The 12,893-nt window shown below is 37.7% G+C and overlaps 1 protein-coding gene across 1 annotated transcript in view; it reads right to left on the bottom strand.

Moving 5' to 3' along the window:
- Positions 1-1,147: 1,147 nt before the first annotated feature.
- The window catches only part of BTAF1 (B-TFIID TATA-box binding protein associated factor 1), a gene marked incomplete at both ends in the record, with an annotated part of 94,571 nt that continues 82,825 nt past the window's right edge, over positions 1,148-12,893 (bottom strand). Inside the window, 8 exons of the mRNA XM_079706036.1 lie at positions 1,148-1,291; positions 2,767-2,937; positions 3,331-3,490; positions 4,734-4,945; positions 7,213-7,365; positions 8,811-8,936; positions 10,761-10,891; positions 11,035-11,176. Coding sequence (XP_079562162.1) covers positions 1,148-1,291; positions 2,767-2,937; positions 3,331-3,490; positions 4,734-4,945; positions 7,213-7,365; positions 8,811-8,936; positions 10,761-10,891; positions 11,035-11,176 — 1,239 coding nt within the window. The remainder of the gene's footprint in view (positions 1,292-2,766; positions 2,938-3,330; positions 3,491-4,733; positions 4,946-7,212; positions 7,366-8,810; positions 8,937-10,760; positions 10,892-11,034; positions 11,177-12,893) is intronic.

Here is a 12,893-nt window from a genome sequence, read left to right as displayed (position 1 = left end):
ATATACATACACATACATGCATATCTATATACATATACCCACCCTCACTGTTGAGCTCACTTTTCTAACACTAACAAGCTTCATGCCCAATTATTGCTGCCCAGTATAACTACATGATTTTAGTGCCAATACCAAGCACCCTTTCGGATGCAGGATAGGTACATCTGTGCATATAGATACGTGTATTTATGTATGTTTGTGTGTATAAAGGAATCATTTCTCCCTTTTATGCTTCAGTCATGCATTACTACGATAAACAGTCTTTTCACCATAGGTTTTGAAATTCTAAACAGTGTAAAATCTACTTCTGGAAAACTGTATAGGTTCATAGTTACAAAAAATATATATATTTTATATATATATATATATATATATATATATATATATATATATATATATATATATATGATTGAAACCTATTGAGTAGATATGTTCTCAGAATCTGGCTATATCCTAGCCCTTAGATAAATTAAAAGAACACCCTCTTAATAGGATGTTATGATAGCCTTAAATAGAACATTACCTGTATTTAGAATAGTTGATATATTTTAAAAGTTGACAAGATGATGTTAAAGATTTGAACAACACTATGCCTTTGCATTAAATATATAAAGTTTCCACCAAAGGCTTGGTTCAATTCATTGTCTAAGATTTTCATGTTCCAAGAGTGACCAGTATTGTAGTCATTATTCTTAAAATTATGGCTCATTAAGGCTTTTATACAAAAAAAGCCCTAGTTTTAATCATTTATAAAAACAAGTTCTCTTTAAAAGGAAAAATGTACATGAACACTAACGTACTCATGGATATTATCCTGTACAAAGTGACTACTATGTAAAGATAGGAGGCTTGTTCCCAGTAAGAACACCTCATGGTAGCACATGTAAACCTGGTTTGGTTCTTCTGCTCTGCAGCTATTCAGCATGTAAAATTTAAACCATTTCACATTAACATTTAAATTTAATACAGTGCAAATGTTTGAGAATAACTTGTTCCCCCCAGTGAAACAAGAACCAGCGTTATGCTGAATATTCTTCAGATCTATTTACACATTGAGCTAAAAAGTTCACCATAAACTTTGAAATTTGCTGAATATCAGCAGAAATGTTACTGAACTAGCAGCAATTGCATTTACAATATCTGATAGTTATTTGAGAGAATGCATGAACTTTTCCAGGCTGTACTCTGACTCGTATTGCTCTTGATCCCAAAGGTCGCTCAGGTTCTCAAGGACTGATTTCATACTTGCTTTTCCAGAAGTAGAGGTGTCAGCTTTTTCTGCTTTGCCATCCTTAAGAAAAATTGGCAGAAAGATAAAATGAAAGATTAATTTCAGAAATTTTATTTTCCTTTAAAATATCATACTTGTTTCTAACATTGCACTTTTTCAACAGTTAAACACTTCAAAATATGGGGAAGTTCGTGAACTCATAAGATAGCCTATTCTATTTTCCCACAGCCCTAATAATTTATCATTTTATGCTTTTTATTTGAGAAGAATTTTAAGAACATTGCAAAGAACTCACTGTTAACTGTGTCACTTGGCTTTGTCATTCTTCTCCCCTGTGTGTGTGTGTGTGTGTGTGTATATATATACATATACGCCTGTGTATATGTTAGTATTAGATACATAGTTAAATTATCAGCCTTTCCCAAAACCATTTGAGAGTAACTTGTAGATATTATGCCCCTTTATCCCAAGAACAAGGACATTCTCTTACATAACCAAAGTACAAAGATCAAATTAAGGAAATTTAATATTGGTATATTAAGATGATCTCATATGTAGTCCATATTCAAATTTTGCCAATAAGATCCTTCCTTGGAACACCCCTTGAGCCCAGTTTCTGCTTGCTGAAAGTCACCCATAAGAATATTCTTTCAAACGGAATAAAATACATTTGAAGCAATCCATGTTTCTTTGAGCCTTTTTTTCTGGGTTACACAGATCCTGTTCTTTCAACCTCCCTTACATGACATGATTGGAGAACTTTTCTCCATTCTGGCCATCTTTTGGGGATTCACTGATTTGTTACTGTTTAAAATGCAGCACCCAGAACCAGACAGTATTCTAAATGTGGCTTAACACACACAGAGTAGAGTGGAACTACTTTCTCTCACATTTGGACACTATAATTCTGTTATTACAGCTAGTTTAATTGCATTATATAAGGCCATTTCTCACCTTAACTTACACTGAGTGTACAGTTGATTTTCTGAACCTACACAGGACTTTAAATCCAACCCTATTAGTTTTACATTATTAGACCAACCAATATTTCCAGCTGGTACATCCTTTGATAATGGATTGTTATCTGATATATATTCGTTCCATCATCCACATTAACAATAGCTACTATTTATTATCTTCACAACTCTGTAGTAATATAGGTAGGCATTGTTATTCTGCCAAGGCTGAAGATGGTCAGAGAAGTTAATTTGCCTAAGGTCACCAGTTAATAGGAGGCAGGGCAAGAAACGCACACCCAGGTCTAGCAGACTCCAGAAACAGCTGTCCTTTAGCAGGTAGGGACTAAGGAAAGAAAACCTGGGGAAGACACTGGAGACATCAATCAGAAAGTCAGACCTTCAAACATCCCCTAGTATCCTGGAGAGTTTTATCTGGACATCAAAAATTCCCTCAAAGGGTTGTCTAGGTGATACTAAAGTGAATGACTTTTGCTGTTCCTTTTAATACTTTTACCAAGCAGTCCCAGGAAGTCTGTGAACACATTAAAGATACAACAAATTGTATAAGTTCTTTACCTTATCAAGAGTAAACAGATCAAGGAGTTGATCTGTCCCCATACTCTGCAAACTAGAATTCTCTTGGCTAATAACAGTATTTGCTATGTTCATCTTGAATTTCTGCAAACCCATTATTTTCTCTTCCAACGTTCCTCTGGTTATCAATCGGTACACGTTAACCACACGTTTCTGAATGAGAAAAAGAAGTTAAGCAACTGTAGCAAGAATAAATGGGTAAGTAAATTTTGAGATTTACCAAGTCAGAGGGTTTGCATACTTGTACTAAGTAAGTACTTAACTACCATTGAATTAGGATTGGGTTTTCTTTTTATCTGTGCCCATGACCTTAAAATGTTTGTAGACGATCACAGAATATTAGGAATGGACAGTTTCCCAGGTTTTCTTAGCCCAAGCACCTCATTTAATGCATGAGGAAATGGTGCCACAAAATTAAGTGACTTGCTTAACGTCACAACACTTAACTAACATAGGAGCAGGAACTTAAACCAAGGCTTCCTGTCTTTTGCAGGGAGTTATTTTTCCCAGTGCACAAGTTAACACCTGTGAGTGTTGACTTTTTACCTGCCCAATGCGATGGGCCCGGTCCATGGCTTGTAGATCACGCATGGGATTCCAGTCATGCTCCACAAATACCACTGTGTCAGCGCCTGTTAAGTTAAGCCCCAGGCCACCAACGTGAGTTGTAAGTAAGAGAACATCTATGGATGGATCGTTGTTAAACCTAAAAACATAGATATTAAAAAATAAAATTAGTACATTTCTTCCTAAAGTTCAAGTAATAGAAACTGAACTGTTTAATAAAAATTAAAGAGCACAAATGAGAACACTGCTTTATAATCCACGACATAGACATTTCTGTGACCACCTGAGTTCAGACCATCTTCTTTTAATCTACATAACATCTTTAGTAGTGGAAAGAAGGTATTCTAGAACGTCAGAAATTTCATACCTAGCAATTAAGTCCAATTGCAAAATGGATGCAAAAATGGAACACTAATTATAATTAAGACAAAACCCAACTATGAACCTTTAACATATGGAGACAGAAGAGTGTAGAGAAAGGTTAGATCAGTCAGGGAAGGTAGAAGATTAGCGTGCTGAGGGTTGCTAAAATTGTACTAGTCCTAGAAGATATTGACAAAGGACATCTGGTAGCTTCTAGGAAAAAGAAAAACTAACATTACTAAGCTACCATTTATTACTCACTCTGAGTCAAGCAATGGACTTTGTACTTTATATGCTTTATGTTATTTGTTACAGTAGCTCTATAAGATATTATTGTTATCTGAGAGACTCAGGCTGTGTGGATAATAAACAGGCCCAAGAGAACACTGCCTCAATGGTAGAGTCAGAGTCAAACCTGAGTTCAAAGTCCCTTCGTGGGTCTCTGTTTTGTGCCTAAAAATCTCTTAGGGATGCTTGTTAAAAATGCTCACTCTTGAAGTCAGCAGGCCTGGGACAGAACCTAGGAATATGCATTTTTAAAAATGAACCTGAGATTTCCAAAGCAGAGGGAGGAGACCACACGTAAGAAACACTGCACTGAGTGATTCTGCTTCCAAGCGAGGCCAGCTTCCAACTTGTTTTCAGCAGAGACAGAGGGATCAGGATAAAGAGCTTAGTCAAGCCATTTGTTTGCTTCCTCCTGCCCCAACCCCCATAAACAGATGAGGGGAAAGTAGTTATCTCTATTTTTTGTTGATGCCTTAAATTTCTTTCATGCCCTTAGGAGTGTTTCCTAATACAGTCACACTTTTTTCCCCCTAACTAAACGAACTATTCAATTATATTTCTGCAGTTCTGTATTTTAAAAAGGTAAAGATTTAGTTGGATTGAATTACACAACAAAAAAACACATTTGCAAATATCTAGCCAAAGAAGATACTTCATGAGGCAAACTTCTATGTAAGTAATAATAATAAATTGACTATAACTTGATTTGTAAGATTTTAGAAGCCACTTACCGTGAAACAATGGAATGCCTCTGGCCAGGAGGTATGCTACCATCTAATCTCAAGTAAGTGACAGAGGGTAAGTGAGGTTTGAGAAGATCATGCTCTACTATATCAAGCATACTTTTAAGCTGACAGAAGATCAGTATCCTGTGCTGGGCTACAACAGACTCTGTGCCACTCTCGGAAGTGCTGCCATTTCCCAAACCACAGTCCAACAGCAACTTGAAAAAAGAATCAACTATTACACAGATGTCCAATAAAAGTAGGCAGTCAATCTCACCAAAATAAATATTCCTCTTTGTGGTGAGAAAAGGTTAACTTACCTGTGACCTGAAAAGCAGATTAGCATCTGGGGCTCTCATTTATAACATTTTCTACACTAGCCCGTGTGAAATCTAAAATCTTCATCCATTAGTTATTCTCAATAAAATTTAAGCCAGAATAACTACAAAACGCTAAAATAATAAAGTCCAGATTTTACAATAAGATCTTAATTTTTAAGGCTAGAAAAACTAAATGGTATTAACATTTACATTAACTTGAAATTGGTTCCTTTAACCTTTCCAAATTTCAGAATTTTTTAAAACTCCATTTTTAAAAGTTATACCAAGAGTGACATGAACAAATGGCAGAGCAAGCAGTTCCTAGAAAAATTAATTCCAGTGATCCACACTGACACACATTATAATCAAGCTGTTGAAAGACAAAGACAAAAAGCAAAATCTTGACGACAGCAAGAGTAAAGTGACCACCCCACCACCACATGACCTGTGGGATCTTCATCTCCCAACCAGGGATCAAACCCGGGACCTGGCAGTGAAAGTGCCAAGTCCTAACCACTGGACTGCCAGGGAATTCCCAAAAGTGACTTCATGTAAAAGGGATTCTCAATGAGATGAACACCTCTTTTCTCATCAGACACCATGGAGGAAATGACCAAGAAAGTTAAAAGACCATCTATAGAATGGGAGAAAGTATCTGCAAATCATGTATCTGATAAAGGCTTAATATCTAGAATATAAACTAAAACTCAACCAAAAGACAAACAACCCAATGAAAAAACAGTCAAAGGACTTAAACAGGCATTTCTCCAAAGAATATATACAAATGTCCCAATAAGCACATGAAAAACAACATCATTAGTCATTTAGGAATAGCAAATCAAATCAACAATGTGATACCACTTCATACCTACTGTGATGGCTATACTTAAAAAAAGGAAAGGGCTTCCCTGGTGGCGCAGTGGTTGAGAGTCCGCCTGCCGATGCAGGGGACACGGGTTTGTGCCCCGGTCCGGGAGGATCCCACATGCCGCGGGAGCGGCTGGGCCCGTGAGCCATGGCCGCTGAGCCTGCGTATCCGGAGCCTGTGCTCCGCAGCGGGAGAGGCCACAACAGTGAGAGGCCCACGTACCGCAAAAAAAAAAAAAAAAAAAAAGGAAAATAAGTGTTGATGAGGATGTAGGGAAATCAGAACCCTGGCACATAGCTTGGGAATGTAAATGTTGCAGCCACTGTGGAAAGCAGTTTGGCAGTTCCTGAAAAAGTTAAACATGGAATTGCCATATAATCCAGCAATTCCACTCTTAGGTCTAATATCTAAAAGAACTAAAAAGAGGGACTCAAACAAATACAAGCTAATGTTCATTGCAGCATTATTCATAATAGCCAGAAGGTGGAAACAACCCAAGTGTCATCAACACATGACTGGATAAACAAAATGTACTGGTGGTGGTAATAACAACAACAACAAAGGACTATTATCCGGCCATAAAAATGAATGAAGTACTGATATGTGCTCTAACATGAATGAACCTTGAAAATAAGTGAAATAAGCCAGCCACAAAAGAACGATATAATTCCACTTACATGAAATATTTAGAACAGGCAAATTCATACGGACAGAAAGTAGATTAGAGGTTCCCTGGGGTTACAGAAAGGGGAGTGGGAAGTTATTGCTTAACAGGTACAGTTTCTATTTGGTTGATGCAAAAATTTTGGAAATAAATAGTGGTGATGGTTACATAACACTGTGAATGTTATTAATGCCATAGAATTCTACACTTAAAAATGGTTAAAACGGCATATACTATGTTATATATTTTACCACAATTTTTAAAAAAGCTGTATCAGGGCTTCCCTGGTGGCGCAGTGGTTGAGAGTCCGCCTGCCAATGCAGGGGACACGGGTTCGTGCCTCGGTCCGGGAAGATCCCACATGCCGTGGAGTGGCTGGGCCTGTGAGCCATGGCTGCTGAGCCTGCGCGTCCGGAGCCTGTGCTCCGCAATGGGAGAGGCCACAACAGTGAGAGGCCCGCGTACCGCAAAAAAAAAAAAAAAAAAAAAAAACTGTATCAAAAATTTAACAAACCAAATTTAAAAATAAAAGAAATAGTAAACACCTCAGTAATCTTTTGGAAAAGCAAATTTACCTACTGTTACAGACCAAGAATGTACAACACACATCCAACACTTAAAAGACCTACTTACTTGTTTCAAAGCCGAGAGTTTAGGGGCATGTTGAATATCATGGAGAGAAGAATTCTGAACCGCAAGTTTTTCAGTAGTACTCTTGAACTCTGGATGTTGAGGTGTTAAGACTAATGCTGGATGGTTGCACAGTTTACGTAGGTACTGTAATGCCTTCAAGAAAGGGGAAGAAAGTATACACAAGTCTCCTTCACATGCCACCAATGTTCCTATCTCAGGATCTTCCCTGTGCTAGTCCATCTAAAATGCCTTTCTTCCCCTTCTCACTACTCCTCTGCTCGTTCTTCAAGGAACAGTTCAAGTACCTCATCTGTGATGTCTTCATCTGTGCTTCTTACACAACTTGTATTTATTTTTGTGACAGCATTTATAACTCGTATAAATTGTACTGTTTATGTCTGTCTCCCCCACTAGACAATGAGCTTCTCGTGAAAGAATGTCTTATTTATTAGCTCCTAGCTAACCCTTTCCCACTCAAAGTGCCTGATAATGCTGATAGATGATTCTAGAACTAGACATCATTTTCTAAAGAAAGGTTTCTCAAACTTCAGTGGGTATAAAAACTTCTTGAGGACCTTATAAATCTGTAAATCTCTCCCCTCTACACAGTATTTTGATTCAACAGGTCTGGTGGTGGGAAGGGTAAGGTGGAACTAGGTGGTTGTGTTTCAAGTGGTTGTGTTTGAGAATCAGAACCCCCTCAGGTCTTTTTTTTCTTTCTCTGATTCAGCCATACCCTTTGCCTTTTGTCATTTACTTGGCTTATAGTTTGGGTCTCAACTGTATCCGTAAGCACTATGACAGAAACTGTGGGAGAGGTATAAGCCTTCAAAATCACCTTTTCCCATTTCTATCTTTAAAACTGCTACAAGTATTTAATTTATTGGTGACAAGGGGTTTGGAAGGTATTCTACAGTGGAATATTTCAAAAGGGAAAGAAAAAAAGTGAGTTGATACTATCTCTTTTTTCTCAAGCACATTCATCATCTGTCTCAGGACTTCTGTGCTTTATGTATCCTCTGCCTGGAATCACTCCCCCCCACCACATATCTGCATGCCTCAATCTTCCTTCAGATCTTCGCTCAAATGTCACCTTCTCAGTGACATCCCTGATCACTCTATTGAAAACCACAACCTACCGTGACTCCTATACTGTATAACCCCATACTTGCCTTTATTTTCTTTTATATGATATATATATTTTACTTACTTAATCATTTTTCACCTCTACAAGGGAAGGGGTCTGTTTTGTCCACTGCTTTAATTAACCCCTGAGGTTAGAAAAATTACTGCCTTGTGGTAGATGTTCAAATATTTTTTGAATAGAAAATAAAAGGTTCTCTATTTTAAAACCCTTCTTTTCATGTAATATATAAACATATATTGCGGTTTTTACTTTAATTTTAATATTAAATCACTTATTAATTACTAATTATGAATATGAAAATAAATTAAATTGGTACTTTTACCTATTTTCAAGAATGTATACACAACACTGAAAAAAACTAAATAAATCCGTATTTCAGTGTTCCATGTAAAAATTGCTGCACTGAAGAACATTGTTCAACAACATTTAAAAAGTGGACTGTAATATATACCTGGAATACATGGCCTGTAGCTTTAAGCTTTGGTTTTTCAGTTTCTTCAGAAAGTGCAGCTGAAGAAACTGTTTCATCAACATCACACTTGGCACGAGACTTGGCAAAATCCTCATAGAGCTGAACCTGTAAAATTCCCCCCATGAAAGCAATAAGTATATTTATTTTCAATTGTTCAAAACATAACTAGCAAAGGCCAATAAAAGCAGTAATTTAAATCAGCCCTCATCAAAGAAAATAAATTATGATACCTATATTTCACTACTTGATTACAGATGATCCACTGCATTTTGGTAAATTCCTTTTAAATTACATTTAGAAAACAAGTTTAACACATTGTTTGGCTGCTAAAATATTTTTAAAAATAGTCAAATAGTCCTAGATGCAATTTTTCCACTCTGTTCAAGAAGAGAAATACATTACCAATAAAAGAGAACTTTAACCCTTACAAGTAAATGAGGAAATCTTCCTTAAGTGAAGTTATGTGGTCAAGACCCTAATAGGTATATTTCAAAAGACCAAGTTTAAAAAAGGATACTAACTGCAGAACCCATACCAAGTTCAAAGTATTATCTTGGAGTCTGGGTTCCTGCCTTGTATATGCTAAAACAATGTGAAAGGGAAGAGAATCTAGAGTGCTAGAGAACAGAAGTCAGAGAATAAAAACCTGCAGGTGCAAAACGAACCCAAATGTCACTTCCCTCCCCAGCCCCCTTCCTCCAGACTACTTAAATGTGTTTTATGAGGATGTTGTAATACCACCACCAGTATATCATCTCAGGTTTTTTCATATGGCACCTTTTCTTTATTATACTTAACTTTAAAAAGTCTTCATTTCATTACCTCTAAACATTTTTCATTTAAGAAATATTAATCCAATTTTTACAAATGAGGGATGGAGGCTCAGAGAGATGAGGTAGATAATATAAATGATCACAGAGCTCTTAGCATCTAAATTAGTGTCCTGTCCACTAAACTCAAGTTGTATAGATAAATACTAAAAGGTTAAATGTCTATACACTGGAGGGAAAGAAGCAATTTTCCAGGTATGTCTGTATATCTTTTATTCATTTGACCATACTAAATCAACTCTAATACTGAAACAGACTGATGCTCACTAACCTAGAACACAAAGTAAACGTTCAAACAGAAAATTCTGCTTATAGGCCATATCTTACTAAGACAAGAGACAATTTCTGCACAGGGAAAGGCATACAATAAATTCCTTTGATAATGGTCTCTATGTACAAAATCAGAACTGTGCAGAAGCCAATACTTATTTTGAAAATTTACTGGCAATACTTTAAAAGGGACAAGGTCCCACTTCCCAACTCAGCCCTGATGTATACACCTATAATGCTGCTGTAAGGATATGACATTATAGGCAGACTCCTGGCCCTTATAAAACATTGGCTTACTTATCATTTTAACCTTCCAACTTTTTCAATTAACTAGACATATATAACAAAGCAATTATGATACTGGATTTTGTTTTAATGCTATATTCAAAATGCACATACCCAAATGTGTACTTACATATCCAAACAGATTCATTTAGGTTTTACCTACACCTGTCTGAAACTGAATATTCCTGAAGTCTAAGGAAGTAGAAGCTAGATAAGAGTGATAAACCAGGGCTTCCCTGGTGGCGCAGTGGTTGAGAGTCCGCCTGCCGATGCAGGGGAAGCGGGTTCGTGTCCCGGTCTGGGAGGATCCCACATGCCACGGAGCGGCTGGGCCCGTGAGCCATGGCCGCTGGGCCTGTGCGTCCGGAGCCTGTGCTCCGCAACGGGAGAGGCCACAACAGTGAGAGGCCCACATACCGCAAAAAAAAAAAAAAAAAAAAAAAGAGTGATAAACCAAAGGCTAAATCCCCTTTATTCAATACTTTTGTGGCTTGTTCAAAACATTCCCCTAATAAACATCCACCACCAACCACAGATTCCTAACCTGGAGAGTACTAAGAGTACAGTAATAGTCTTGAATAATTTTGGGTGGTAGATCCTGCAAAACATCTTCTTTCATTCTTCTCAAAAGAAATGGCAGGACTTGGCGGTGCAGTGCATCCATTGCGAGAACACCTATTAATAATAAGAGAGTTAACTTTATTCTATTTATTATTATTATTAATTTTTCTTAATAATAAGATTAAATGGCTTCCCAAAAGTTAGATATAAATTATATTCACTTGCACAGAGTCTATAACTGTATCTCTTTTTCATACCTGCTTCTTGTTCACGACTGGAGCTTCGAGCATCCCTACTTGCTAATATAGGTTTACCGTATCGCGCAGCAAACTGGCGTTCAGTCCCCAAAAATCCTGGCATGAGGAAATCAAATAATGACCACAGCTCCAAAACGTTGTTCTGAATATAAGAAAGGAACACCAGTTATCTTGTGTACTAGGATTATTTCCTTATACTTAAAAATGGAACATTAATGAAAGCCCACTGTGATGACATAGATTATCACCACATTTTTGGGTATAAGTCTATATATACGTATATTTTAAAGATTTTTTTTGATGTGGACTACTTTTGAAGTCTTTATTGAATTTGTTACAATATTGCTTCTGTTTTCTGTTTTGGTTTTTTGGCCATGAGGCATGTGGGATCTTAGCTCCCCGACCAGGGATCAAACTCGCACCCCCTGCGAAGGCAAAGTCTTAACCACTGGACCACCAGGAAAGTCTCTATGAGTCTATATTTTAACGTGTAAAATCTGCAGAAAATACTCTATCCTATTTGGAGGAAACTTTCAAGTCTCTTCCACCAGAATAAACCTTGGTCCATGGTATTTAAATCCTACTGGTAGGTTCCATCAAGTAGTAAATAGAAGAGGAGAAAGATGAATACATGTCTGATTCTTTTAACTTTGAGACTCAGATTAGCAGCAAGATTTAAGAAATCTGGCCAATACCACCATTTCTTCAATACAGGAAAACCTAGAAGAGTTTGGTTATAGGTCAAGTCTACCCAGTATTTATGGGTCATGAGGAACAGGCACAGGTTCTTTCCAATTCTGTTGGAGTTTCATGAAAAAAGAAAAAAAGAAATCAACACTTTTTCATTTTGGATGCTTTCCCACTATGTGTGGATCCTAAGGTACCATCCCATCTGTTTACCCCTTCCAGAAGCCCTCCTCACCATGCTCAAGCAGTGGCTCACCATGCTGGGCTGCCATTCTATATTGAAACCCTTCTAATCCCACTTAGGCTCTGCCCCATGACTCATGGGCTACCATGGCTGTTTGGTGCAGAAACCCACCCACCTTACAGCTTCAGAGCTAAACGACTGAGGTATGGAAGGGGAAAAGAGAGCCTTTAAGCAAACAAATACTTCTTTTGTTGTGAAAGCTATAATCAATTTTAAAATACTGTGAAGTTTCCATATAAGCAAAACAAATCTTGATATGTCAAACCTAAAGAGTGATTTTTTCCCTTATTTATTTAGGCTGTGCCATGTGGCATGCGGGATCCTAGTTCCCAACCAGGGATCAAACCTGTGCCCCCTGCACTGGGAGGGCAGAGTCTTAACCACTGGACAACCAGGGAAGTCCCCCCGCCTTTTTTTTTTTGCAGTACGTGGGCCTCTCACTGTTGTGGCCTCTCCCGTTGCGGAGCACAGGCTCCAGACGCGCAGGCCTAGTGGCCATGGCTCACGGGCCTAGCTGCTCCGCGGCATGTGGGATCTTCCCGGACCGGGGCACGAACCTGTGTCCCCTGCATCGGCAGGAGGACTCTCAACCATTGCGCCACCAGGGAAGCCCCCCTTTTTCCCTTTTAAATGTACTTTTTCTTACTTCCATTAAATTTTCATATGTTTATAATTATGTTCTCTCTTGTGGTTATTAAAATCTGAAGTGCTTACTTAATAGACAAAACCATAATACTTTAGTAGTCAGTCCATCACCAAAAATAAATTTAAAAGAAAAGTAATAAATACATAAAGAACCATCATTTTTTTAAGAGTCAGAAGCAATCTTAGAGGTCACTTGGTGTCTACCCTCCTATCAACTGGAGAATGATGGAGGGTATCTTCCCATCAGACTTGGCTATCCAAGGTAGATGTGAACATTTGCAAC

The sequence above is a fragment of the Hyperoodon ampullatus genome (genome assembly GCF_949752795.1).
Source record: "Hyperoodon ampullatus genome assembly, chromosome: 1".
NCBI lineage: Eukaryota > Metazoa > Chordata > Mammalia > Artiodactyla > Ziphiidae > Hyperoodon > Hyperoodon ampullatus.
Note: the sequence above shows the minus strand (reverse complement) of the source record. Positions and strands in the feature narration are given on the sequence as shown.